The following is a 27,692-nucleotide window of genomic DNA, read 5'->3' as shown; positions in this document are numbered from 1 at the left end:
AGGTCTCTCCATGAATCAATGCTGATCCTAGTGTTTGCTTTTCCTGCCTCAGCCTCCCGACCGCGGCCGGAGGGAACAGGGGAGACACCGGAGTTTTGGTCGGAGACGATAACGTTTCTCTCTGAGGAGCCCCGTCACTTCACAAGACACGGGAAACCTCTGTTGGTCTGGAGGAGCTGCAGCAGTTATTTCTGCACAAACGTCCACTGTACATTCACTAGATATTCTCAGAGCTAAACTAACTCTTCTGCAGTGTGGAGAGTGCACGCATAAACGTGAGAGTGAAGCGAAAGAGCGAGAACGAGCGCGGTGTGTGAGTGAAGGCAGGCAGGGGAACAGAGGAGCAGAGTACAGCAGAGACTCCGGTCCTGGAGACTAGATACAACCAAGAGGTTTTGGTGCTTCACTGTAGTTTGTGTTGGAGTCTGAGTCTGTACAGCGTAGACACACGCGAGCGCGCATGGGACACCGACCCGCAATGATTTATACGTGTAAGAAGTTACAAACAGTCCCTTTAAGAAGCTGCAATCAGACTTTTTTTCTTAAAAAAGTACTCAAACTGAAGAATTATCAACATAGTTGGCGATTATAGTCGATAATTAATTGATTAATCAATTAATTGTTGCAGCTCTATAAGAATGTAAATCTACACTAGTATCCCAGTTTTTAGTTTAAGTTTTATCCTTGTTTTGTTCATATATGGGATGTGGTGTTTACATTGGATTATAGAGAAACTCGGTTGTTTATCTCCCTTTTATAAATGATTATAGGAGTTTTAGAGTTTTGGACGTTGAAAGCTTGTGATGTTTTAGCTTTTTCTATTATTCCTGGTAAGTTTTAGTGGTGTATGTTTCTGCTGTTTTTCGTCTTGCAACCTCTATGGGAGGCGTAAAGTTATTTATAAATGGAAGTTTGGATCAGCGGAGTTAGGATATTTCATATGTAGATGTGTTGCACCTTTCTGTTATTTGATATTTTGCACTACTTTGTACCGCAACTGCTGCACAGCAGTTATCTTAATCTCATCATTTCACTGTTTATCATCACTTGTTGTTGTTTGACTGACCTACTACCAAGTAAGTCAAGCCCAAGAAGCGTTGATCAAAGCCTGGATCTGGTGTTGACATGCCACAATATCTGTGTTTCTATTGGAGAACTCTATTGGTTTATCGTCGATATGATGCTCTCATCAAGAACATCACATTCGTTAAAGGTTCTTACCAGCCGTGTTATAAGTATATAAGTAGCCGACCCACCTCCTCATTCCCTCCCTCTCAGAGCTCACACCACCAACGCTCCAGCACACCTTGTGTCCTTTAATGCAGAATGACAACGCTCCTGGTTCGCAGACCTGCTGAAATCCCCTGATGGCAGAAACGGTGTCATTTTGCATTAAATAGATTGTGTTTTGGAGCATAATGTTCCAGTGTGGCCCCTGAAATGAGGCATTGCATCACTCTGAGCTAATATATCCGCCTCAAACTGGAGCCTGGAAATGAGCATTTGTACTCATGTTTGACTCATACAGATGATAGTTTTGTTTCTGGTTATTTAATAATCAATCTGTAGCTGGTAACACTTTATTTTACAGGATTATGATTTCATCGTGTTTTCCCAATAATTTTCTTGAAGGTTTCCTGGAAAGAATTATGTAATTTGGTATAAAAATACAGTTATCAGTTGGTGCACATTCAATTATGTATTAGTTTAGTTTAGATTCTTTGACACAGTGAGAGAGAGGATCTCAGGTCATACATATCTGCAAAATGTCAAGACATATCACAGTTAATTGCTTTTAGTCTTTTAGTCAGGGATTCAGAAATATTCATTTTTTTAAATGGAACAGTTCTTTCAAGGAAATTCCTACATTTATTTTCCTTTTGATTAATACCAAATTACGTCATTATTTTCAGTTAACTTTTTATGGATTTCTAGGAAATTAAAAACCTGCAAAATATTGTTTTCTGTTTTTTAGATGTCAATTGAGAAATTAAGAAAGCAAGAATCGTAAGTGTGCAGTATGACTAAACACTGTTGAATAAAAACAAATACTTCTTATAACAGAAGTGGCCTGAGAATCATCAAGGTTTCATCAGTATCAAAGTATTTCCAGTCAGGGTCTGAAATTAGCACTCGCCACCCGCCAAATGCGGGAAAATTGTTGGCGGTGGCGAGTGAAATCATCAGGACATCCGCCACTTTGGCAGGCAGGAAAAAATGCTAGTGATGGGAATAGAGAACCGTAGTTGTCCGCTTTCTTGGCATCCCGTTTCTCCATGACTATCGATTCCTCTTATTGATGCTTTCTGACAGTTACGCATGCATAATGACGCGTACGCACTCCGTATCATGTTTCAGTTTGTTTGCAGCCGTTAGCAGCACAGTCCTGCTTGGCTAAATAACGGAGCTACTAATGTTAACGGAGGTGCCATTGAGTTATTATTATGAGACGTCCACGGTCTCTTAAAATGAAGTTTTTGGTGAGAAACTTGAATAAATCCAGTTGTTTGTAGGAGATTTTTTCACATCAATATAGAATAGATATTACAGAGGGAATTATGACCTGTTTAACTTCCTAAGAACTTACCAAGATTATTTTTAATCATAGCAAATATTTAAATAATGGTAATCATTTGAATTGTGTTTTTATGCAAATAACCACTATAGATGACAATAACAAAGTACAGTACTTTGTACAGTACCCTCCATCACCCCAAAAATAGGACTCCCCCAGAAGCTACGGTGTAATTCTAACACTGTAATTTACCGTGTTTATAATATTTTTTTTAATGTAAAATATATCGAACATTGAATGACATCAGATCTAAAATCTTATTCCTTCATTTAGCGCATAGTGATAGTTGTCTGTACATCCATGGGTACACTGCAAACATGAACTTCTAATAACTAATTTGGCGTACTTTTAATGGTGCAAATTGGCCAAAATGTAAACAAAATGTTAAGAAATGTAGCTCACAGCTTCTTGGTTACATCTCCCAAAGCCCCTCAAAATGATGGGAGCTGTAGTTCCAGGAAATGAAGACGGACAAACACAAACAGACGGATGTGAAGTTGTACTTTGAAGGGTTGGCATGACCCAACAACAACAGTAATGATCCCTTCTTCCTCTCCACATTGACTAACTGATAACAGAGTTAACAGCCTTATAAAGTGTTAGTGTTTGTGTGTAATCAAATACCACCGACAGCCTTTATAAAGTAGGACATCATTAACCGGGCTGCTGGTCTTCCTCTGTCGACTCCATGTTTGGATTCAAATCAAACAGGTCGTGTAGTTAAAGAACAGACGTTTGTGCATCCAGGAGAAGCTAGAAAGTCGTACCGATTGAACAATACGAGCATCATATCTCCGCTGGAGGCCGTTGATCAATAAGAGCGGGTCAATAATTTGCTTCACCAGCTGCAGTTTTATGGCTTTACTTTCTGTTTTGAAGCAGAACTCCACCGCCTCCGGCCTGCTCGCCGCTCACCAACAACAACAAACACAGCTGAATATTTAACCTGCGAGGGATGAAAAGCTCCCGATCCCGTGCCAAAAAAAGCAAATGACAAAGCAGTTTTATTGTTCCAGTAGTTAGCGCGGTGATATATTACCTCCCTCACTGGACGTTTTCTCCTGAATCTCTGCTCTAATTAGCCAGATTACTTCTCTCTCTCTTTCTCTGGTGGGGGGGTGAAATGTGATGGTATTGTTTGTGTCATCTACAGGCCTCCGTAGCTTGCGGGGATATTACAGTAGTTGTCTGCGCCAGAGACGTCTGGTCCCAATCAGAGGTCGATAAAGGTCACGGCGTACTAATGGCACTTGATATTTCATAATAACCTTTATATGAAAGGAGGTTTTGCTTTATTCAGTTAGTCAGATTCTCTAAACACTTTACACACCGGGGGCGTTTTTTTCATGCAATTAATTAGCATGTCAATATATATATTTTTTTGAGCTGTTGTTTTTGTCATGAACACAAATATTACTTGGCGCCCGATCCCGCGGGGCCGGGATCCCACCTTAACCGATGTGCGCCGGCTCTCACTTTCATTGCGCCACAGGCTTTTGCTTGCACCCTCTGGCTCGCGTGTGCGTTAGACTCCTTGGTCCGTGTTTCAAGACGGGTCGGGTGGGTTGCAGACATCGCCGCAGACCCCTGGCGCCTTTTACGTGAGATGGCGCAGCGAGCACTTTGGCCACGATCCCGGGAAGCACCTTCGCCCCGAGCCTTTCCAAGCCGACCTAGAGCCGGTCGCGGCGCACCGCCTCGTATGCGGGACTCCCCAGCCTGCCGTGTGTCGCTCACACCCTCCAGCTGGCTGTTAACGAGGGTCTTCTGGCACAGAGAAGTACTGGTATCGGTACTCGGTATCGGCAAGTACCCAAATGTAAGTACTTGTACTTGTACTCGGTCTGAAAAAAAGTGGTATCGATGCATCCCTACTTTTTGTACTACAAAGCTATCTTGTAAATAATTCCAAAATGTCTCAGTTTTGCAGATGATCCATCTTTCTTTTTGTAATTATCAACAGAAACTATGACTTTTCCCTCTGCTGAAAGACATCCAACTCTGAAACTCTCTACCTAAAGTCACTTTGTCGCCATAAAGCAGTTTAATGTTTCTGACTTCACATCAGCTGTTATAAAAAAAAAAGGGGAATTAAAATGGTTTAAACGGGCGTGTTAAAACGGAGCCTGAGAACGAGGACAGTCGGCCGTTAATAAAGTTGATATGTTAGTTCATCACTGTAAAACTTTACAACTCTTTGAATGTTTATCATTTTTTATAATAACCAGCTCAATGTGTGTGTGTGTGTGTGTGTGTGTGTGTGTTTTATTACATTAGTGTTATCACTTTTATAATGGCTAGCTGTGTGTGTGTGTGTTTCCTCACATGGCCAAGCCGACCTACCACGAGGGTGTAATAGAATAAAAGCTAATCTCTGTGTGTGTGTGTGCGTGTAAATCTGCAATAATAATATATTCTGGGAGATTCAGTGTGTGTGTTTATGAAAGGAAAGAGCTGTGTGTGTGTGTGTGTGTGTCCACTGTGACCCAGTGTAAACTAATATTGATTCAGCTGTTGGTGTTATACACTAGTCATAAAACTGGACTTACTGTAGGATCCAGGCTTACCTTCTGACTCTCTCTCTGTGTGTGTGTTGTACTAAGATTGTCTGCTGTGTTGGTGGTAGTGTCTCTGTGTATATGTGTGTGTCTGTTGGCTTGGATTTAAACCATGTGTGGTTCGATTAAAAAGAAAACAGTTTACGTGTCAAACACGGACATCTGTTTTTCAATCAATCTTCAGCGTGAAATGTTTAAATTCTTTATTCGCAAACAGCAGAACGGTGCTTTACTGCCCCCATGTGGTGGTTGGATGAATACACTGTTTTACCCATTCGGCAACCTCCGACTCTGAGAAGTGAAGCCGATGCTGAAGTGCCTTAAACCTGCGTTCTCTCTACCAGCCAGCAGGGGGCGACTCCTCTGGTTGCTAAAAGAAGTCTGATTGTATAGAAGTCTATGAGAAAATGAGCCTACTTCTCACTTGATTTATTACCTCATTAAACATTGTAAACATGAGTTTATGGTCTCAATCGCTAGTTTCAAGTCTTCTTCAATACAGCATGATGTTCATTTAGTGAATTATGGTCCCATTTAGAGTCAATAGACCATAAAGCAGGGGATGCTTTAGGGCGGGGCTACCTTGTGATTGACCGGCGTTGTCCGGTCTGGGAGTTGTTTGGGTTTTAGTCGTAGAACTTTAACCCTTTCACAGTGTGTTTTCACTTCATCAAAGTTAATTGTAAGATTTTGTTCACCTAAAAATATCTTATTCAGTGTTCGATTGTACTTAGCTCCACCTTCTGGTGTCACTTCTGTTTGCAAAAACCAAGATGGCGACGGCTAAAAACCAAGATCGCGACGGCCAAAAACCAAGATGGTGACGGCCAAAAACCAAGATAGTGACGGCCAAAAACTAAGAACGTGACGGCCAAAAACCTAAATGGGGATGGCCATAAATCTAAACGGTAACGGCCAAAAACCAAGAAGGCGATAATTAAAAACCAAGATGGCGACGGCCAAAAACCAAGATGTTGACAGCCAAAAACCAAGATGGTGACGGCCAAAAACCAAGATCGCGACGGCCAAAAACCAAGATGGCGATGGCCAAAAACCACGATGGCGGAGAGGAGTAAATATACTTATTTTCTGATTAACTGATGATATGAACGTTATTAGAATGGGAAAGAGGCGTCTTTTACAGCGATATTACTGTGGAATTGCTTTTTAAATGACTAAGGTCACATTTTCGGAGCGGCTGTCATTCATGACGTTCCACCCCCTTTTTTATAGCATCAAATAACTAATTTAAACCAAACTGATCAGTAAAATGAACACTTGAATAAACATCAGCGTGATCAGAACTACCTGAAAATGACAGAAACCAACTTTGGTAAAAATGTATTTGACATGTTCTTCTACTTTTTAATTTGGTCCATGTCTCATCCGCTAACATGGAGGGGACGGGGCTTATGACCTATACTGCAGCCAGCCACCAGGGGGCGATCCAGATGTTTTGGCTTCACTTTCTTGGAGCTATCATGTCCTCCATCTTTATATACAGTCTGTGATCTCAATGCATCAACAGTAGTGGATCGAAATGTACAAAATTCGGTTAAATTTGTGCTACATCTGTGACAAACATTGTGTGATAAACAAAATAAAGAATCATGCAGACAAAGGGTCGGATATGTGATGACGTTACATCATTTTAGGCTTTTGAAAAGCTTTTCTTGTCCACACCTAAAGCTCCTTTTCTGAGGGTGGAAAAAAGGGAGAAAGTGAGCGGTTTGTCTTTTTTTGGTGTCCTTGTGTATTTGTTTGTGCTCAAGAGACGGATTCAGTGTGTGAGTGTGAGTGTGTGTGCATCTACATGTGTGTGTGTGATGTATGGGGACGGTGAGTAATACTGCATGTGTCATTCTAAGTCCCCAGAGTTTTCTTCGTCTTCTTCTTCTCCTCTTCTTCCTCTCCCTCTCTCTCTCTCCTTCCTCATGTCCTTCCTCGCTCCCTCTCTCCCATCTGTCTCTCTCTCTCTCTCTTTATTTCTTCATCTCTCTTTTTTTCGGTGACATTCCTGTCCGGCGCTGAGGGTGTCATCCTTGTTTTCTGCTGACTCGTCGCTTCGCAGACACACACACTGACTCGCACACATACACACACACACACTCCAGCTGTTGAGAGCGTGGGCGTTTATTGGATTGTCTGTGTCCTCTATTTGGATAAGGAGAAAGGAAAGAGGGAGTGCGAGGAAGAAGGAGGAAACAAAGGAGGACAAGGAGTGACAAGAGAGATGAGAGAGAAAGAGAGAGAAGGAAAGAAAAGAAAACAGAGGACAGAGACGAAGACTCAGAGGACAATGTTTAGGAAGACATGAAGAAGAAATCTAAATTAGGGCTGTCAGTCGATTGAAATATTTAATCACGATTAATCAAACATTTTTTATCTGTTTTAAAATGTACCTTAAAGGGAGATTTGTCAAGTATTTAATACTCTTATCAACATGGGAGTGGGCAAATATGCTGCTTTATGCAAATGTATGTATGTATTTATTATTGGAAATCAATTAACAACACAAAACAATGACAAATATTTTCCAGAAACCCTCACAGGTACTGCATTTAGCATAAAAAAATATGCTAGTCTAACATGTTCTAGTTTCATATGATACCAGTATCTTTACTCTAGCTTTAAAACTGAGCTCGCTACGACTTAAAAAATGAAAGTTACGTTAATGCGTTAAAGAAATTAGTGGCGTTAAAACAAATTTGCGTTATCACGTTAACTTTGACAGCCCTAATCTAATTAATAAGAAAAAGGAGCAGAGAGGAAGGGACAAAGTATACGCTAATAATAATAATAATAATAAATATAATAGTATTAATATTGGTAAGAATATTGTGGTTATGTTTAACAATATCACCATAATGTTAGTCATAATTATTGTAAGTACAATTAGGACATTATTTAATTTTTCTATAATAAAAGGTACTTTTATTTTGTAATTACATTACTATTTTTTAATTATTAGTAACAATTTTTATTCATTTATTTTTGGCATTATTTAAACGTCTCATTTAAAAAAAAATGTGATTAGATCTATTAGTGATTATATCGGTGTAAAAAGCTTAATTACAGTATGTTTGTTTACATAATACAATATATTGTCTATGCCAGGTTGTGAGAATTACACCGTGTGAAATGAAAAACAATGCGCATTTAAAGTAAATTGTTTTAAAGATAATGTGTATATAAATTTGATTATTTATATCTGTTATTAATCCAGTGTTTTACACTATTATACCTTCTTTTAGTGTATTAAATCTAGATTTTTCTTTAGCGTCTCCCCTTCACCTATGCTCTAACTAGCTTTGTTTGAGGGCGTGCCAAACTAGCCGCTAAGCTGGCATTATGCAAATGTGTTACTTGGTGACATCATCACGTTACGAAAAAAGGAAAAGCAGGACTTCAATCGAGGCCTTTCAGGAAGTTCAGGAGCAGAGTTTCTCCCTTTGGCGGCGTGGACTTTGGGTTTTGTAACTTTGCAGATCTTTTACATGCACAAAAATCTATATAACACACTAAAGGAAAGAGAAAAAGAACAAAAGCATAATAGGACCTCTTTAACTTTAACTTTTAAGTGTGTGGTTAGTTTGCCTAACCTTTCCTTCACAACGTATTACCTTTAATTTAAAAACCAAAGTGTTGGTCTGTGTTCCTTTAAGCGACACTAGCAGGCTAAAGATGGACTGCAGAGACCTGAGACAGCAAAGAAAGAGAGAGAGAGAGATAGAAAGACAGGAGGTGAAATGAAGAGAGGCTAAGATAAAAGATGGTATAGGTAGGAAGAGAGAGAGCAGATGCTCGGGAGAGAACAATGGAGGAAGAGAGAGACATAAATGATGGTCGGTGAAAGAGGGAGAGAGTAAAATGAAGGGAGAGGGAGAGATGAAAGATGACAGGCGTGGGAGGCAGCGGGCGAGCGAGGGAGAGACACATGGAAAGACAGCGAGAGAGAGAGGGAGAGATAAAAGATGTTAGGGGAAAGCAGCTGAAGAGAGAGAGAGAGAGAGAGAGGGAGGGGTGTGAAAAAGAGAGAGATGACAGGACGATGAAGAAGAAGAAGAGGAGGAGGAGAAGAGGTGAGCGTCCTTGCACTGTCAGGGGCGATCGATGGCACATCATTTACATTACACTGACTTAACTGCAGAGAGAGAGGGAGATGGAGAGGGGGGAGGAAGAGATTGATAGAGAGAGATAGAGAGAGAGAGAGAGGTGGGGGGAGGGAGGAAAGGACAGGTAGAAGAAGAGGAGGAGGACGGAGGTGAGGAATGAAGAGTCGGAGGGGCAGAAAATTAACTACAGTTGAGAAGAGATGGAGGGATGGTGGAGAAAAAGGGGATGAAATTGATCGTATGGTTGGGGCAAGTCTTTCTTTCCTTTACTGCCCTTCTTCATTCTCCCCCTCCTCCCCCTCCTCCTCCTCCACATGTCTCTCCTCATTACTTTCATCCCTCCTTCTCTGCCGTCTCTCTCTCTCTTCATCTTTCTTATGTTTCCCCTCCGAGCAAAGATCAACACTGTGAGCCACTCTGCTGCTTGCTAACCGGTTAGCGATGCTACCAGAGTGTTTGCACTGGAATCCTTTTGGGCTAAACGTTCCTTTTACCTCGGGGTTCGGAAGTCGGAGCTGGGAATGACGTCACACCCGAGTTGACCGCATTCCGATACAAGAAGTCGGAAAAATGTAATGGGGTTTGCTCCTGACAGGCAAAACATTAGTTAAAACGCATAACGCCGGTATTTTGAGCATCCAAACATCGTAGCAACATGTCCGCGAAGTTTTACGGTTTTGCCGGTCCGGTGTCCGAGCTTATACGTTGAACCGGCATTTGTCATTATGACGCGTTCTTGCAAATAAAAAATTAGCCGACATCAGCAACCTGTGCTGATGGCGTCACGGCGCTAAATCCAGCTAGTATTGCATTAAGCAATATGAAAACGTGATTAACATAATGTTAAAAGGACTAAGGGAACCACAAGTACCTGAAAGGCCGTGTTAATCTACATAGCTGAGGCCGGTGACTTCGGCATGACACCGGCAAACTGACGGCGATCAAATTTCTAAAATAATAACTAAAAAGTTCATGTGTTTTTTGGGGTGACGAGACAAGATGGGTTTCCGTCAGTCAGTGTATTGCAAGGCCGGCGGCCGGTAATGTTAGCGAGCGTGCAGTCAAGAGAGTGAGAGCGAGCGTGCGACTGACGAGGAGTATGAAGTTATCAGTGACGTTATAGCGGTATAACGTAGCAGTGCAGTTTGTGTACAGTTAGACTGTCGGTGCTACAACTCCTCAAGACCCGAGCCAACCTCCCGTGTCTTGCTTGCCACCTGCCGATTAAAGTGAAGGCGGTTAGCCACGAAGCTAACGTCCCAGGCCCGTTTAAGGTCGTCCTTTAAGGTGAACGTCACAGTGACGATGCTGACATTCTGGTGTTTAGCAGCTTTATATTGTTCAGCAGTTGCAGCAATTTCGCTACTGTACGATTTACAGTATCTACTGTATTTTCCCGAGATTTTCAGTGGTAAGCAGTAAATAAACTGAGATAGGAAACACTTTTTGAACCATTGGGATCATGGGAGCGTTATGACTCCCAGAAAGCATTGCAATGTACAGTAGAAGCATAATACATTAGGTCACTGTTTCACAGAATTTCACAGTAAATTGACATTGCAGGTTTACAGTCTACTGATTATGTTGTGTTTACTGCCACAGAAAATAAATTATTGTTCATATACCACGTCCATATCTATCTATCTATCTATCTATCTATCTATCTATCTATCTATCTATCTATCTATCTATCTATCTATCTATCTATCTATCTATCTATCTATCTATCTATCTATCTATCTATCTATCTATCTATCTATCTATCCTCTAATCTCCGTCTATCCTCCCTCTTTCCCTCCTTCCCGCCCTCATACCATATGTGACATTCCTTCTCAATGTGGCGCATTGAAAACTTCCTGTTGTTATAGTTTGTTATGGAGCACTTCAAAGAGACAAAGGGAGGGAGGGACGGATGGAGGGGTGAGAGGACGGAGAGAGAGAGAGACACACACAGAGAGAGAGAACATGGAGTCTGTTATAGTTTTACCTCTTAAATGCAAACATGTGAGAGCACCGTGTATGAATTATCCCTGCCTCTGTGTGTGTGTGTGTGTGTGTTTGCCCACATGCCTAGGAAGTAAGGTAATGACGCTTAAAGCCATCACACACACACACACTCACACGCAGACATGCACACACACACACACACACACACTCACACGCAGACATGCAGACACACGTTAGCCCATCGACCTGTATAACTTGTCTCGTCAGCGATTGTGTGTCGCCCCCTCTGAGTGAGTGTGTGTGTGTGTGTGTGTGTGTGTGTGTGTGTGTGTGTGTGCAGTGTTTAATATTTAATAGGTGCTGGTTAAAAATGCAGGAGTGTTTTTGTCTCTTGTCCCGTAGCACACCTGTTCCTCTGGAGAGCGAGAGAGGGAGAGAGGGAGAGAGGGAGAGAGGGAGAGAGGGAGAGAGGGAGGGAGGGAGGGAGGGAGAGAGCTGAAGGATGGATGGAAATATAGATAGATAGATAGATAGATGGATGGACGGATACATATAAGAGATGGATGGATAAAAGGATGGATGGGCGGAAGGAAAGATAGGTGGATGGATAGGTGGATAGACGGATGATACGTAGATACAGGGATGAATTGATGGATGGAATGATAAACGGATGGATGCATGGGACGATTGGAGGCATACAGACAAACACGTTCTCGTCCACTGTCGTCACATACTGACGCTTTGTCAGACCCCTCTGCGTCACTCTTTTCGGTCGCAGTAAACACGCAGATAAACAAACAAGTGGTTCAGGCAATAAAACCACTCTAGTTTGGACTTAAAACTACTGCGTTTGTTCAGTGAAAATGACACTGAACAAACAGCTGATTGTAACGTGACGCACGGGACACAAAGAGCGGTCTCCTATGTGAAAGCCTTGTGTTTGTTGGACCCATCCACCTCCCCTCCCAACCGCCTGTCTATTTTCGCTCTTAAAGCTACATCACCACGCTCCCGGCGCACTTTCCCTGAGCGTTTAATATTGGCGCAGATGGGTTTACATTGTAGTTAATTGAAAATCCCATACTGACGCTAGAGTGTGACTTAAGCGTCGATATCTAATGCCGACGGCCGTGACAAAACGTTGGTATTTGACGTCCTAGGAATGAGAACGGGCTGAGATAGAATAGCTATATGGATGGATGGATGGATGGATGGGACGATTGGGGACTATAGATAGATAGAATAGCTATATTGATGGATGGATGGATTGATGCATGCATAGGAGGATGAATGCATTCGACGATTGGGGACATTGATGGATAGAATAGCTATGGAACAATGGATGCATGGGAATATTGGGGACATATACAATTGATAGATGGATGGGACAATTGGGGACATATCGATAGATAGAATAGCTATATGGACGGGACGATTGGGGACATATACAATTGATAGATAGAATAGCTAAATGGATGGGACAATTGGGGACATATCGATAGATAGAATAGCTATATGGACGGGACGATTGGGGACATATAGTTAGATAGAATAGCTGGATGGATGGGATGATTGGGGACATATAGATAGATAGAATAGCTATATGGATGGGACGATTGGGGACATATAGTTAGATAGAATAGCTATATGGATGGGACGATTGGGGACATATAGTTAGATAGAATAGCTATATGGATGGGACGATTGGGGACATATCGATTGATAGAATAGCTATATGGATGGATGGATGGGATGATTGGGGACATATAGTTAGATAGAATAGTTGGATGGATGGATGTATGAGACAATTGGGGACATATAGATTGATAGATAGAATAGCTATATATATGGATGGATGGATGGGACGATTGGGGACATATTAATAGAATAACTATATGGATGGATGGATGGATGGAGCGATGTATGCATGGATGGATAGAGGTGCTGATTAATGGAAAGATGATAGATGGATAAAAGGATAGAAGGATTGATCGATTGTTGTATAAATTGACAAATAGATGGACAAATAGATGGATGATGGATAAAACGATGGATTGATTTATAGATGACAGATGAATTGATGGATACAGTAGATGGGTGGATGAATAAATGGATGGAAACATAAATTGATACATGATTGGATAATCAACTAAAGAAATGTTAGTCGACTGAAACCAAAACGACCGATTAGTCGACTAATGGACTGAGATGGGGGGGGGGGGCAACTCTAGATAGATGATAGATGGACAAAAAGAAAGATGGATTAACCGATGGATGGACAGAATTACATCTGGAGCAGATGTAACAAAATAAATCCAGAATAAAGGACAGGAATTAGACGGATGACTACAATCAGAAGAGAAAGATAATAGATAAATAGAGGGATGAAAAGAGGAGAGAGGTGTCATCGGTTAATCAATGTAGTTTTCCTGTTTCCCTCTGTTCTGCGTTTTAAGGTGATTCTTTTTCTCCCTTATTATTTTCGCTCTACTTCCCTTATCAATCAATACTTATTATCGGCCAGCTCTGTCTCTCTTTATATCTGTCTTTTTATACTCGTCTTCTCCTCTTTCCCTCCATCTTCGTCAAAAAACAGCAGAAGAAGCGAGAGGAGGAAACACACACACACACACACACACAATGAAGTCATTCATCTGTCCAATCAAAGAGGCGGAAGCCCAGAGGAAAGTAAACATCCATCTCTCTCTCTCTCTCTCTTCTTCTTCTTCTCTCTATCTATCTGTCTCTCGTTCACTCCGTTAGTCCGTGAGCGTCCATGATTATGATGCCCCAGTGTGTGTGTGTGTGAGTGTGTGTGTGTGGACAGACATATATCCCATTTCTCTGGTGTCTCTTTAAAAAGAATAGATTGTTCTTCTTCTTCTGCTACAAACAAAGAGTAAAGACACACACAGTAAAAGAGAGAGAGAGAGAGGATGTACGTCTGACACGATTTATGATGGGCGAGAGGTGTGGGGGAGACAGAACACAGACAGAGAGAGAGGGAGGGAGGTGGAGATAAACAGAAAGAGAGACACAGAGACAAAGAAAGAAAGAAAGACGTAAAGAAAGAAAGACAGACAGAAAACAGACAGAGAGAGGGAGGTAGTAGAGACGGACAGAAAGAAAGACAGAAAGAGCCGGAAAGAAAGATGTTAAGACAGACAGAGAGACCTAAAGACAGAAATAAAGATGTGAAGACGGAAAGAAAGAAAGACTTAAAGACAGACAGAAAAACCTAAAAAACTAAAGACATAAAGACAGACGGAAAGACGTAGAGACTGACGGAAAGAAAGAAGGAAGCCAGAAAGACAGAGACAGATAGAAAGACAGACGTAAAGACAGAGACAGACAGAAAGAAAGAAAGAAAGAGAGACGTTAAGACAGAAAATGACCGAAAGAAAGATGTAAAGACAGAGACAGACATTAAGAAAGACAAACAGAGACAGGCAGAAAGAAGGGAGACAAAAAGACAGAGACCAATAGAAAGACAAACGTAAATACAGAGACGGACAGAAAGAAAGACAGAGAAAAAAGATACAGAAAAAAAGACGTAAAGACAGAAATACAGAAAAAAGAGAGAAAAAAAGACATACAGACAGACAGAGATGGACAGAAAGAAAGACAGAGAAAATAAAGACAGAAAGAAAGACCTCAAGACATAAAGGCAGAGACTGACAGAGAGAAATACGTAAAGACTGAGACGGACAGAGAGAAAGACGTAAAGACAGAGACCGACAGAGAGAAGGACGTAAAGACAGAGACTGACAGAAAGAAAGATGTAAAGACAGAGACCGACAGAGAGAAAGACGTAAAGACAGAGACCGACAGAGAGAAGGACGTAAAGACAGAGACTGACAGAAAGAAAGATGTAAAGACAGAGACCGACAGAGAGAAAGACATCAAGGCAGAGACGGACAGAGAGAAAGACGTAAAGACAGAGGCTGACAGAGAGAAAGACATCAAGACAGAAACGGAAAGAGAGAAAGACGTAAAGACAGAGACGGACAGAGAGAAAGATGTAAAGACAGAGACCGACAGAAAGAAAGACGTAAAGACAGAGACCGACAGAGAGAAAGACATCAAGACAGAGACGGAAAGAGAGAAAGACAGACATAAAGAAGCGATGGAGAGTTTGTGACATCATCATTGACCTCCAGTTGGGGGAGGACAGGAGATGAAAGAGGGAGTGAGGAGGAGACACGGGAGATGGATGGAGAGATGGGTAGATTAATGGAGCGATAGATATAAAAAGACAAGTGACACTGAAGCAGAAAACCAGAAAGAGAGAGGTGTGTTTTTGAACGGTAATTAAATGTAATTTTAGCTAAGAAGTCAGTTTATATATATCTTCTTGATAGAAGTAAAAATTGATGCGTATATAAATGCAACAATACGTACAATGTTTAATACACAAGTCAAACTGTTTCTGTAAATTATAAACAAGAACAACAGTATAAAAAGAGTGCTGGAATAAATACTGAATGATTCATGTGACAAATTACTTTATAAATATGTGTTCAATATATATATACATGTCCATTTACAGTATATCCATGTATATGTGTCTATTTACAGTATATACAGGTGTACAGGTTTATGTACCGTACATATACACCGTATATAGATGGGTATACGTGTCTTAAGTACGGTATATACAGTCTTAAGTACAGAATATACATGTATACGCGTCTAAGTACGGTATGTAAATGTATACATATATACAGTATACGGTATATACACATATAAGTGCCTAAGTACGGTATATACATGTTTACGCGTCTCTGTACGGTATATACATGTATATGCGTCTATATACGGTATATACACCTATACACGTGCAAGTACAGTATATACATGTTTACGTGTCTATGTACGGTATATACACATATATGCGCCTAAGTGTGGTATATACACCTTTACGCGTCTAAGTACGGTATATACACCTATACGCGTCTCTGTATGGTATATACACGTATAGGTATCTATGTACGGTATATACATATATACACGTCTATTTACAGTATATACAACATGCTTAGATTTACGTTGATGATGATATGTACATATTAGTAGGTGGGTACGTTATTTTGACTCGTATGGGTTAACCAAAAAAGAAGAAATGCTCGTTTTATTTAGTTTTCTGAATTGATTGCAGCCGTTATATTAGTGTACTACAGACAATATATATTAGTACATTATATTGGTCCAATATACGTATGTGAAGGTAGGCATTAAAACTAAGGGGGAAAAAAAGAAATCATTTAAAATAACATTTTAATACTTTCAAGAAGATCACCACTTCAATGAAAATATTTTATTCAATTGTTCATTCACATCACATAAAACACAGCGTTCACGCGGCAACATGAGCGACTCCGCAGACTCAAACAAACTGATGATATAATACAAAAAGTAACCAGGACATCCAAATAATAGAAATACATATTAAACGTTAATAAAAGGGAAAATGCACCACAACGTTGAACGCATTTTTCCATCTATAATTAAAATTGTTCTAAAAGTGAAAAATTTGAGAATATACAATAAAAATAAGAAAATAAGATAAAAATATACATAAAAATAAATGAGTAAAAATCAGAAGAGGAAAACTTTAATATAATAATATATTAAATTCTAAGAATAAAAACAAAATAATGAATTCAATATAAGGTCCAGGAATGCACATTACTGTCATCTGGACTCCAACAATGGAAACCACAAACACATTTCAGCCTATTACTGGAATAAAAAAAAGAAGTAGAAGTAGAACGAAAGAAAGAAAAAGAGAGAAACCAAAGATATGAATCTAAAGATGACGGGAGGAGGAAGACCGCTAAATGAAAGAGAAGAAGAACAATAATAACAAAAAAAAGAGAAGAAGAAAACAGCGAGCGAGGAAGAGATCAGCCAGCTGATGGAGAGATAAAAGAAAAGATGAAAGATTTCAGCTAAAGAGGGTTGACCCCTCGCTCTACCCCTCGTATTGACCGCGCCGGGCTTTGATAAACTGCACTGTGTGTGTGTGTGTGTGTGTGTGTGTGTGTGTGTGTGTGTGACCTCTGCACGTTCCGAGCTAAATCAATCTGTCAAACGTGTTAGCGAGTCCGTGCTTATTCACCGCCATGCCTGTTTGTGCGTGTGTTAGAGAGCGTGTGTGTGTGTGTGTGTGTGTGTGTGTGTATGTGTGTGTGTGACCGACCCTGACCGGCCATCAGAGCCAATGACGGAGTATTGATCAAGGCTCCGTCGCCATAGAAACGGCCATTTGGGAGGACAGGCGAGGGTGCGTGTGTGTCAAAGTGGGAAGACTTACTTCAAGGTGGCTCATCAGATCATCGGCTGTGTGTGTGTGTGTGTGTGTGTATGTGTGTGTGTGTGTGCGTGTGTCTGTGTGTGTGAAATGTCAGCTTCATGTTTTTGTTGTCGTTCTTGTCGGCCAATTAAAAGGTCATCAAATAAAACAAAAATATACATCAGCGGCAAACATTTTAGAGGCTGCTGTGTTGTCTCATTTCAATTAACATCAATAAATCATTACCTCTTTAATTACGAGACATTATTATAATAATTACTGCAAACAGACAAACAGCAGACGGTCTCTGCCTCCAGCTTCCTCTCCGCTCTGGAGTCTCCTGTTTTCAACCACTGAGTCTGAGGATGAAGGGAAATCTGCTGGGTTGATTTACGGCACAAAACGGGGAAAAGCGGGTGCTGTCCATGCATTTATTTATTCTCTGGGCTTAGATGTCGTCTTTTTCAAATCATCGCTGTTGGGCGGAAACTTCTGTATGTCGAAAACCATTGCTTTTCAGAATAATTGAACACTGCTCTGTCAAAGTTGTCTTTATATATGGTTGCATGTGTCATTATATTGTTCATATTTTTAACAAAATCAGGCTCAAATGGAGTCACGGGGTTTTTGACAAGTGAATTTCGAGATGCTTGTTTTGTAGGCTACATCATTAACTCAAATTTCCTTTTTTGAACCACTGAGTCTGAGGATGAAGGGAAATCTGCTGGGTTGATTTACGGCACAAAACGGGAAAAACGGTGCTGTCCATACCGTTATTTATTTTCTGAGCTTAGATGTTGTCTTTTTTAAATCTGCAATTTTTTTTATCTCCAAAACCGTTGCATTTCAGGAAATTAAAAAAGCCCTGTGTTTTTAGAATAACTGAATACTGCAACATCAAAGTTGTCTTTATATATGGTCAGATACTTGCATGGGTTAACATATTGTTAATATTTTAACAAAATCAAGCTCAAATGGAGTTACACGGTTTGTGACCAGCAAATGTCGAGATACGTGTTTTGTCCGTTATTGATTCAAATTTTCCTTTTTTGAACCACTGTGTCAGATTTTGAAGGGAAATCTGCTGGGTTGATTTACGGCACAAAACGGGGAAAAATGTTGCTGCACAAATCTTTTATTTTTTGAGCTTTGATGCCGAAATCACGTCATCAAATGTCAGAAAAAATGTCTGAAAACGTAAAAGGAAATGTCTGAAAAATGTTCGAAATCATTTTTAAAAATGGCCGAAAAATATCTGAAAAACGTAAAAAAAAAAAGTCAGAAAAATTTTCAAAAATCATTTTTAAAAATTGTCCGAAAGAAGTCCGAAAGATGTTAGAAAAAAGTCAATAAAAAGAGCAAATTTAACAAGAAGCTTTTCATGGATTTAAACAGCGAGTGACTTTGCCACGGTGTTTTTTTGTTCTGACGACAAAGGCTGTTCAAAGATTCAACTTTCAATTAAATCTCATCTGTGATGATCATATCATGTTATTACAATGATGCAAGATCTTTTTTTTTTTTTAAAAGAAATATGTAACATTAGCAGCACTCTGGTCTCTGGGTTCTTTTAATTACGTTAACATGTGTCCTCGCTTCCCTCATGGAGGAGCCAAATGAGAAACCCTCGGTTCAACAGCGTCAGTTTTAAGCGTTGTCAGTTGCTTCATTTTGTTCATGTAAACGTAGTCACTAATATTAACCATGAAAGTGAAGCTCTACAGATCATCGGTTAATAGACTTACTAGTCAGACAAACTTTGATTGGGAGACTAAACGTTCCTGTTTATCAGAAGAGAGTTGCTTCCTCTGCTTGTGTCCTGTAGGATATTAAAAGACTTGCAGTGAACGACTGCTCAGCTCGCTGATAATGTGAAGCTGGGAGAGTTAAGGAGGCTGGTGGGGTCAAAGGTCACCGACTTACCTGTCGTGTAATGACTTCACATACGAGGTGAAGTGTTTGGGAGAAGAAAGGAGAGCCAGAGGCGGACAAGAGGATTTGTTTCTATTTAAGGGGTTTGAATGCAGTCAAGGTTAAGGGTTAACACACCAATGTAGGTCAGTGGACGGGCGCAGTGTGTGTGTGTGTGTGTGCGTGTGTGTGTGTGTGTGTGTGTGTTTGTAGCTTGTGCATCTATATGCAAGTGTGTAACTGTGTGTACATGCAGCATGTGTGTGTGTGTGTGTGTGTGTGTGTGTGTGTGTGTGTGTGTGTGTGTGTGTGTGACCTGCTCTTTGTTCCTGTGCTCGGTGCGGTAAGGAGAGTGGACCGTTGACGAGGATTAATGCCCAACATATGGCAACCCTACGGGACACACACACACACACACACACACCCCACACACACACACACACACACACACTGCAGTCATTACTCTGAACAAAGAACTGTAAGGCTAATGAGAAGGCGATATCATGTGTCCTTTGCACACACACACACATGGCATGGATTCACGTGGCTACACACACACACACCTTAATGTTGCTTACACATGGATGGATGCAGATGAACACACACACACACACACACACACACACACACCTGGTACTGTAACATGTATCCGTTGTGAGTGTGTGTGGGAGTTGAAAGGTAGCGGGGGGTTTGTTGATGGAAAGGCTTTAACGTTTGAATGCAAACACCTGTGTGTGTGTGTGTGTGTGTGTTGGTGTGTAAAAGAGAGAGAGAATAGTGTGTTTGTTGTACAGGTGTGTGTGTGTGTGTGTGTGTGTGTGTGTGTGTGTGATTGAAGGAGAAAGAGAAGGAGAGGTGAAGCAGAGTTCACAGGAAAAGTGAAGGTTCATGTTTTCATTTCTTCATGCTCCTCTGCCTCTCTCTCTCTCTCTCTCTCTCGTTCGCTCAATGTGTGTGTGTGTGTGTGTCTTTCTCTCACGTACACGATCACACCCCAAAAACCTTGTCAAGACGTTTTCTCTCTCCCCATCTCTCCATCCCTCCCAGTGGGATCTGACCGATATACCCACATGTTCCTGAAGAGCCCAACATCCGCTCTATTATTATTCTATTCTATCTATCTAGTCCGGTGTTATTGGATAATGATTGACCCCTCCGTTAAGCCCCGCCCTCCTTAGTTACTGTTGCTATACATCAGACCGGCGTATACGGGTACTTTGCAAAAAGTCAAGGCTGCGCATAGACTTGCAGTTTGACGCATGTCATTCATCTTCAACCGGCTTTGACGTATGTTCTGATTGTGATTATGACATGTTCGTATGCATTCATCTCTTTGTTTACAAATATGTCACATGTCTAATAATTATTTTGCGATCTTGCCTGAACCCGAATGTTCAAGATACCTTTAATAAACGAAGGTTGATCGCTGCCATGTCCCTTCAGTCTCCCCCCCGTCCAACACCGTGGCCGGATATTACTCATCCAGACATCTCATCCAAGTGTTCCCAGTGTCCTATGGTTTTGATGTAAACTAAGATTGTAAGAGATTGGTAAGGGCCAATTCAAACATCAGTTCCAATTGCAAACAGACGGGAGATGAACGTTTTGAATGCAATTCGAATGGTAAAAATCTGTTCAGCCACTGTGAAGATATCAATGAAGATCTTAGTTAGGCTATAAGCAGTACATGTAGGTGGGGGATTTCAACCTAGAGAAACATACATTGCTGAGAACATAAAACCCTTTTGAAGTTCTCATTAATGTGTCATATTACGAGGATATTAACCCGGGGAACAAAGATTCGCTCTTTGAGCCAGGTAGCGGACATGCTGACGTATGTTACAGTAGAAAAACAATGGATTTATTGTAAGAACTGGATACCGAACCCCAAGACGGCTCCTATTCATTCCAATGAGAATCGCTTTTCTCGGCTTGAGGAAAGTTTTACAAATACAAAATCTCCATGGATCAAAAGTTCATAATAGACCTTGTTCGCAGTTCGGGGTGTCCTGTCAACACTTTTACAAAATGCTTTTTCGGGTCATTTTTTTGCTGCAATATCGCGATTGTGTACACTGTAAAAAATTGGACGAATGCTGAACGGCGGCACCATATCGAGGTCTTATTATACATCTGTGAGAAAAACACACGCTTTAATGTATTTATTACAGTTTTGCTGTCGTGTTTTTGCTTTAAAAACATCAGTATAGTGCAGTTATTTCATATTCTTGTGTTTTATGTCCCGTTCTGTATATTCCTTTTGGGTTTCTTCTATTCTTTTCTATTCTATTTTCATCCGGTGACACGGTGCTGAAGTCTTGTACAGGTTTTAGTTTTTTGGTCCTCTCTCTCTCTCTCTCTCTCTCTCTCTCTCTCTCTCCCTCTCCCTCTCTCTCTCTCTCTCTCTCCCTCTCTCACACACACTCTCTAGGTGTAAATGACTTTGGACGGCCATCTGTTACTTAGCCACCCTGCAGAGAGTTGGCCTGCATGCACACCTCCTGTGTGTGTGTGTGTGTGTGTGTGTGTGTTCCTTTATGTTCAGTCGTGTGCAGTTACTGTATTCTTGTTTATTTATGCCTACGTGCACATGCATAATACAGTAGGTTCTGCATGTGTGTGTGTGTGTGACAGAAATAGAGAGAGGGGATGCTTGTGTTGTAGTTGTGTATTCAGACTCTCTTGCACATGTACGACATGTCTTCTTGTGCTTGTGTGTGAGTGCGAGACGCTGTTTTACATCAGTGTTAGCATATTTAGCCCCGGTCAGCGCTAATGCCTCATTCTCTTCTTCCCCTCTCGTTTCGTATTTGAACCGATCATTTGGCATCCTAAAATCTACCAATAAGTTATATTGATTGTTTGTGTTTTTCAGTTTCCTGCCTGAGGCTTTTTCACAGTAAAAGCCTTCCAAAAAACTCTTGTTGTTAGCAGGATTTTTACTGTACTGTGTTCAGGAGGAGAAGTCCCCCCAACAACCAAAAATAAAGTCTCAAAAATTATTTGTTTTTTTTTTAAATATTTTATTAATTGAATTAGCTCTTACCCAATAACAATATTGATCATAATATATTATTTATTCCCCAATAATCCCCTATAATTAGTTGATTATTTTCAATTGTTGGTGAATTGTACAGACCCGTAAAATAAAGTGTTACCGTTAAATTTAAATATACACCCGACTACTACAACTAACATAAAAAAGTGTGCAAGTTACAATGTTTTGTTTTTGAATAAGATTAAATGCTAGTTCAACATGTGAGAGGTTGTTAGAGGGCTTTTATTTTGAAGCAGCTGGATGCAGAATACAAAATAAGAGTTGAAGTTATTATTAAAAGCATTTGAATATTCATGTATCTGGTGTTGAATTAAGATCAAAGTTCTTTATATCACAGATTTATCACGGATCAAATATTAGTTTCCGTATCTTGCATCAGGATTCTTCCTCTGCTGTCGGAGCGGAACGAGCTGATAAAGATCGAGCTCTTAAAGATGGGGATATTTTCGGATGTGGTAACTCCTGCTGTTTCTGCTGGTTGTGGTACTCCGAGGTGTGAAAACGTCCTCCGAGAAGAGATCACTTCATTTTCCTCCCCGGAGACACCGCCCGACTGTACCAAACGACCAATCGGATTTCACTCCGCCGTTTGTTGAACTGTCCCTGAAAGCAGCCAATCAGGTGTCACGTGGCCGTCCTCCGGTATGGCGGCCGCTGCGTGTTGTCAGTCTGTGATTTGATTACGTCTGAGCGACCTGCTGGAACATCCAGCTGTCAGCCTCCACCGCTGAAGTGATGCTCCACCAACAGGACGCCACACATTGTTCATTTATCTACGGTTTTATCATCAAAACACATTTTATTGACAATAATGTAAATAAAAATCAGCTGTTACATGATTAATGGTAGTAAATTTAAATATTTAGTTGTGAAGATAAGATGAGCCTTTATTGATGCTAAATATATGATGATATGTACAAATAAATAGAGAAAATAAAATAGAATAAATAGAAATAGAAAAATTTAAATTAAAAAATTAAATTTCTTTTTTTAAAAATTAAAAAATTAAAAAAATTAGAAAATTAAAAGTAGAATAAATAGAAATAGAAAAATATTTAAAAATAAGAAAATAGAAAATAAAACAAAATAGAACAAGACAAATTAGAAAATTAGAAAATTAAATAGAAAAATTTAAAATTAAAAAAATAAATAAAAAATGTGAAAATTTAAAAATAAAAGAAATAGAATTAGAGATTTAAAAATTAGAAAATTTAAAAATTTAAAAATTTTAAATTAGAAAATTTAAAAATAAAAAAATATATATTTTTTTAATTAGAAAAATGTAAAAATTGAATAAAAATATGCGATACATACAACTAAAATAGAAGTAATAGTAGTATATTTAGAAGTAAAAATATGTAATATTTAATATAATATAAGTATACAAGAGGAATTAACAAGAAAGTTAGGAGTTAAAGTGACAGTGGTGATTAATAGCAGCGAGTGAGGAGGTCTAGTATGTAAACAGCATACACTATATACAGTATAATGACATTAATGATACTTAGTGTTGTCTGTATTAACAAAGACATATAATATAGTATAAGACAATATAACATATATAACACATATTAACACAAAAATGTATGAAATAGTTCACTATAGTATAATTTGGAATATAAGATATAACATAAGATGCAATGTAATAATAACGATATGGTATAGGTGTGTCACGATATACCGGTATTGATGATAACCGTGATATTTAAAATATTAAATATTCATATTAATAATACACATGTGAAAATAGTGTGTAAATAATCCAGCGGTTCTTAAATCATGCTTTTGTACACCTCCCTACACTTGTTTGAGTGTAATGAGTATTTTGAGTGTAATTAATTTGCCAAAAAAAGAGACAAATGTACGAGCTAACGATGCATTTTGACTGAGCATAATTAATTTTTTTCAATTTTCTATAGATATTTGCAATAATATCGTTATTGTATCGTAAAGCAGTATAACATAAAATGATGATTATTATGAAGTTTCATCTTTTATAAAGTCAAAATAGGATAAATTATTCATTGTTTATACATAGCGATCACGCCTGTCCGGGTCAAATTGATCACAATAAGCGGATGATTATTATAACCATGTTTTGTGGGCCATGTGTGTAATATATAGATAGATACAGACCCCCCACTGCAGCCAAATGATGCCTCCGTCTCTCTGTACTCAACGCTGTGAGTCTAATTCTGTGTCATAGTAATTAATCTCTGTGTCTCTCCCCCTCCAGCTCTCGTCCGGGCCGTCCTCCGAAGCGTTGTTCTGGTGCAGGGATCCAGGAAAGCCCCAGGCTGCTGCACCCGGGCCTCCCCGGCCTGCTGTCCCCCAACCTGCTGTCACACACCGGTAAGACTCACAGAGAGAGAGAGAGAGAGTGTGATGGATGGATGATATCTCTTTTCTTCCTCGTCGTAGTCCTTCAACTCCTCCTTTCCGTTCATAACAGTTCTCTCCATGGATTTATTTATTCTCTCGTTTATTTAACGAGGGCATTACATGTATCAATATGGGTTTTTAAATGACTTATTAAAGGGACAGTTCACCCCAAAATCAAAAACACCTACACTGCAAACCGTAACACGGGGCAGCCTGCAAAAACCGCGAAATCGAGAATAGTACCTGGTATGAAAAGCGAGGCGGGTTGATGTGTTTGCATTGACATAACAGGCTAAGTGTGTTTGTTATACTTGTGACCGTGTATATGACCGCTGGATCCATGTGAAACCTGTTCAATGATCATGTCTGTGTTGTTATTTAAAGGGACTGTTTGTAAGAATCAGAATGTCTTGTTAACAGCGACACCTGTGGCCGTTAAGTCAACGAAAGTCAGCGTCCTGTTGCTCGCGCTTGTGCTCACTCTAAATAGACATGAAGGAGCATCGCTCAACACAGTGAGGAGACACGTCAGCTAAAAGCACAATATCACTCTATATTTCAGCTGCTTGGCAGTAATGTTAGCTGACCAGACGAAGGTCTCTCCATGAATCAATGCTGATCCTAGTGTTGGCTTTTCGGGGCTCTGCAGCGAGTAACGTTATCGTCTCCGCCCGCAGCCGGAGAGAGCAGGAAGACACCGGCACCCAGTCGGTAACGAGACGACAACGTTTCTCTTTGCGGAGCCCCTTCATTTCACAAGACACGGGAAACCTCTGTTGGTCTGGAGGAGCTGCAGCAGTTATTTCTGAACAAACGTCCACTGAACATTCACTAGATATTCTCAGAGCTAAACTAACTCTTCTGCAGTGTGGAGTGAGCGCGCGTTCACGTCTAGAGGTGGAGCGAGCTGAGCGAGAACGCGCGCGCTGTCTGAGTGAAGGCGAGCGCGCATGTGTCCCGACCCGGTACATTTATATGCTTAAAAAGTTACAAACAGTCCCTTTAATATGTGTATTTTGAGACCTGGATACTGGACTCTGTAGACGTACATTCACGGCGCTGAGTCTGAGTCTGAGAGCGCTTGTGAGAGGTGGTCTCAGACCGTTTCCAAGCCAACCCTGGTGCGGTTTGATTGCAGTGAGAACATAATCCGACCCACTTTCAGGAAGTGAACCAAACCTTAGGGTACCTGTTCCGGCATTCGTTGAGATGGACACAGATACATGACAGGTTAACATGAGTGGCAAAGGACGGACCTGGCCTTCTACTACAGTACTTGTTATAATGGAGGTCTATGGGAAAGATGCAGTACCACAGTTGGCCACTAGGTGAACTGTTTCATCCTTTCTTCTCCTCTCTACCTCTTCATTCATGTTGCCCTTCATCTTAATCCCTTTTTTCTCACCTCCATCTCTTTCTGCATCCCTCTTTTTCCTTCTGCTGCACCTTTTCCAGTTTCACGTCTTCCTCTCATCCCTCTTTCCCTCCACCACCTCTTCATTCCTCCCTTACCTCGCTCTCCTATCCATCTGTCTTCTTCGCCTCCACCTCATCCCTTCCTCCTCCTCCTCCTCTCCTCCTTTACATCCTCTTCTTTTCCATCCCTCCACACCTTTTTTTCTCTTTGATTCATAAGTGATAGAAACGGAAGAGAAAAAAAAGTGGGATTTTTTTCTCTGAAAGTGTAAATGGACAGAAAGAAAAAAGCTTTGAGAGCGAAAGAGAGAGAGAGAGAGAGAGAGGGGGGAAAAATGGAGAGAAGAAAAGGAGGGATGTCGCCAGAGGAGATGATGAAACCTAAAAACGAGTGCCAAAGAGAAAAAGGGAGCAAAAAGATGGCGGGAAAAGACAGATTGTTCAGGAGTTGAGAGGAAGGATGGAAGGAAAGATGAAAGAGAGATAGAGAGAGAGAGAGAGTGAATGAATGAAGGGAAAGAAAAACAGATGTATATGGAAGAAGAAGAAGAAGAAGAGAAAAAGACCTGCAGAGAAAGAGAAAGAGCGGGTGAACGAGTGCAGGCTGCATGGTGGTGTGATGAATGACACGTCTCTGGGGTCCCACTCCTCCATCTGTCCATCCCTCCCTCCTTCCCTTTCCTACCTCCTTTCTTCCCTCCTTCCTTCTCAACTCATCTCCTTCCTAATCTTGTCTTCTTTCCTCTCTATCCTCCTTTCTTCCTTACCTCATTCTCTCCTTTATTTCCTTCCTTTAGTTTTCCGTCTATTCTTTGTCATTCCCTCTTCTCTCCTCCTTTTTTCATTTCCTCCTTCCTTCTTTTCCTCTCCTTTCTCTCTACCTTCCTTCCCTCATTCTCTCCTTTATTTACTTCCCTCCTTTCTCTTATTTCTCTCCTCCCTCCCTCTTTTTTCCGTCTTCTTCCTCGACTCATCTCTCTCCCTCCTTTTCTGTGCTCTGCCAATTCTTCCTTCCTTCCTTCCTCCTGTTTTTTTTCCTCTCTTTCTCCTTTCCTTCCCTCTCTTCTTCCCTCCTTCTTCCTCGACTCATCTTCCTCCGCCTTTTCTGTCATTCCTTCTCCAATTCTCCCTTCCCTCTTTCATTCTGTTCTTCCTTTTCTCTAGTTCCTTACTTCCTTCCTATCTTCCCTCATTATCTCCTTTATTTCCTCCCTCCCTTTTTTATTTCCCCACCATCTTTTTGTGCTCCGTCATTTCCTCCTTCCTTCTTTCCCTCTCTACCTTCTTCTCTTTTCCTCATTCTTTTTTATGATCCTTTCCTTCTTTTTTCCTCCTTTTCCGTCCTCTGCCCTTTTTTTTATCTCCCTTGCCTCCTCTCTTGTCTCCTTTCATCCTCCCATCTTACTTCCTATCTTTCATTCTCACCCTCTTTTTC

The 27,692-nt window shown here is 40.5% G+C and overlaps 1 protein-coding gene across 4 annotated transcripts in view; it reads left to right on the top strand.

Annotated features, from left to right (window-relative positions):
• Positions 1-27,692, top strand: part of dachb (dachshund b) — a 109,107-nt gene that overhangs the window by 31,591 nt on the left and 49,824 nt on the right. For all 4 annotated transcript variants that reach the window (XM_037758094.1, XM_037758092.1, XM_037758096.1 and 1 more), the window contains exon 2: positions 24,696-24,811. In XM_037758094.1, coding sequence (XP_037614022.1) covers positions 24,696-24,811 — 116 coding nt within the window. The remainder of the gene's footprint in view (positions 1-24,695; positions 24,812-27,692) is intronic.

This window comes from Sebastes umbrosus, chromosome 22 (assembly GCF_015220745.1).
Source record: "Sebastes umbrosus isolate fSebUmb1 chromosome 22, fSebUmb1.pri, whole genome shotgun sequence".
Lineage (NCBI taxonomy): Eukaryota > Metazoa > Chordata > Actinopteri > Perciformes > Sebastidae > Sebastes > Sebastes umbrosus.
The sequence above is the reverse complement of the archived record's forward strand: the minus strand, read 5'-3'. Positions and strand labels throughout refer to the sequence as shown.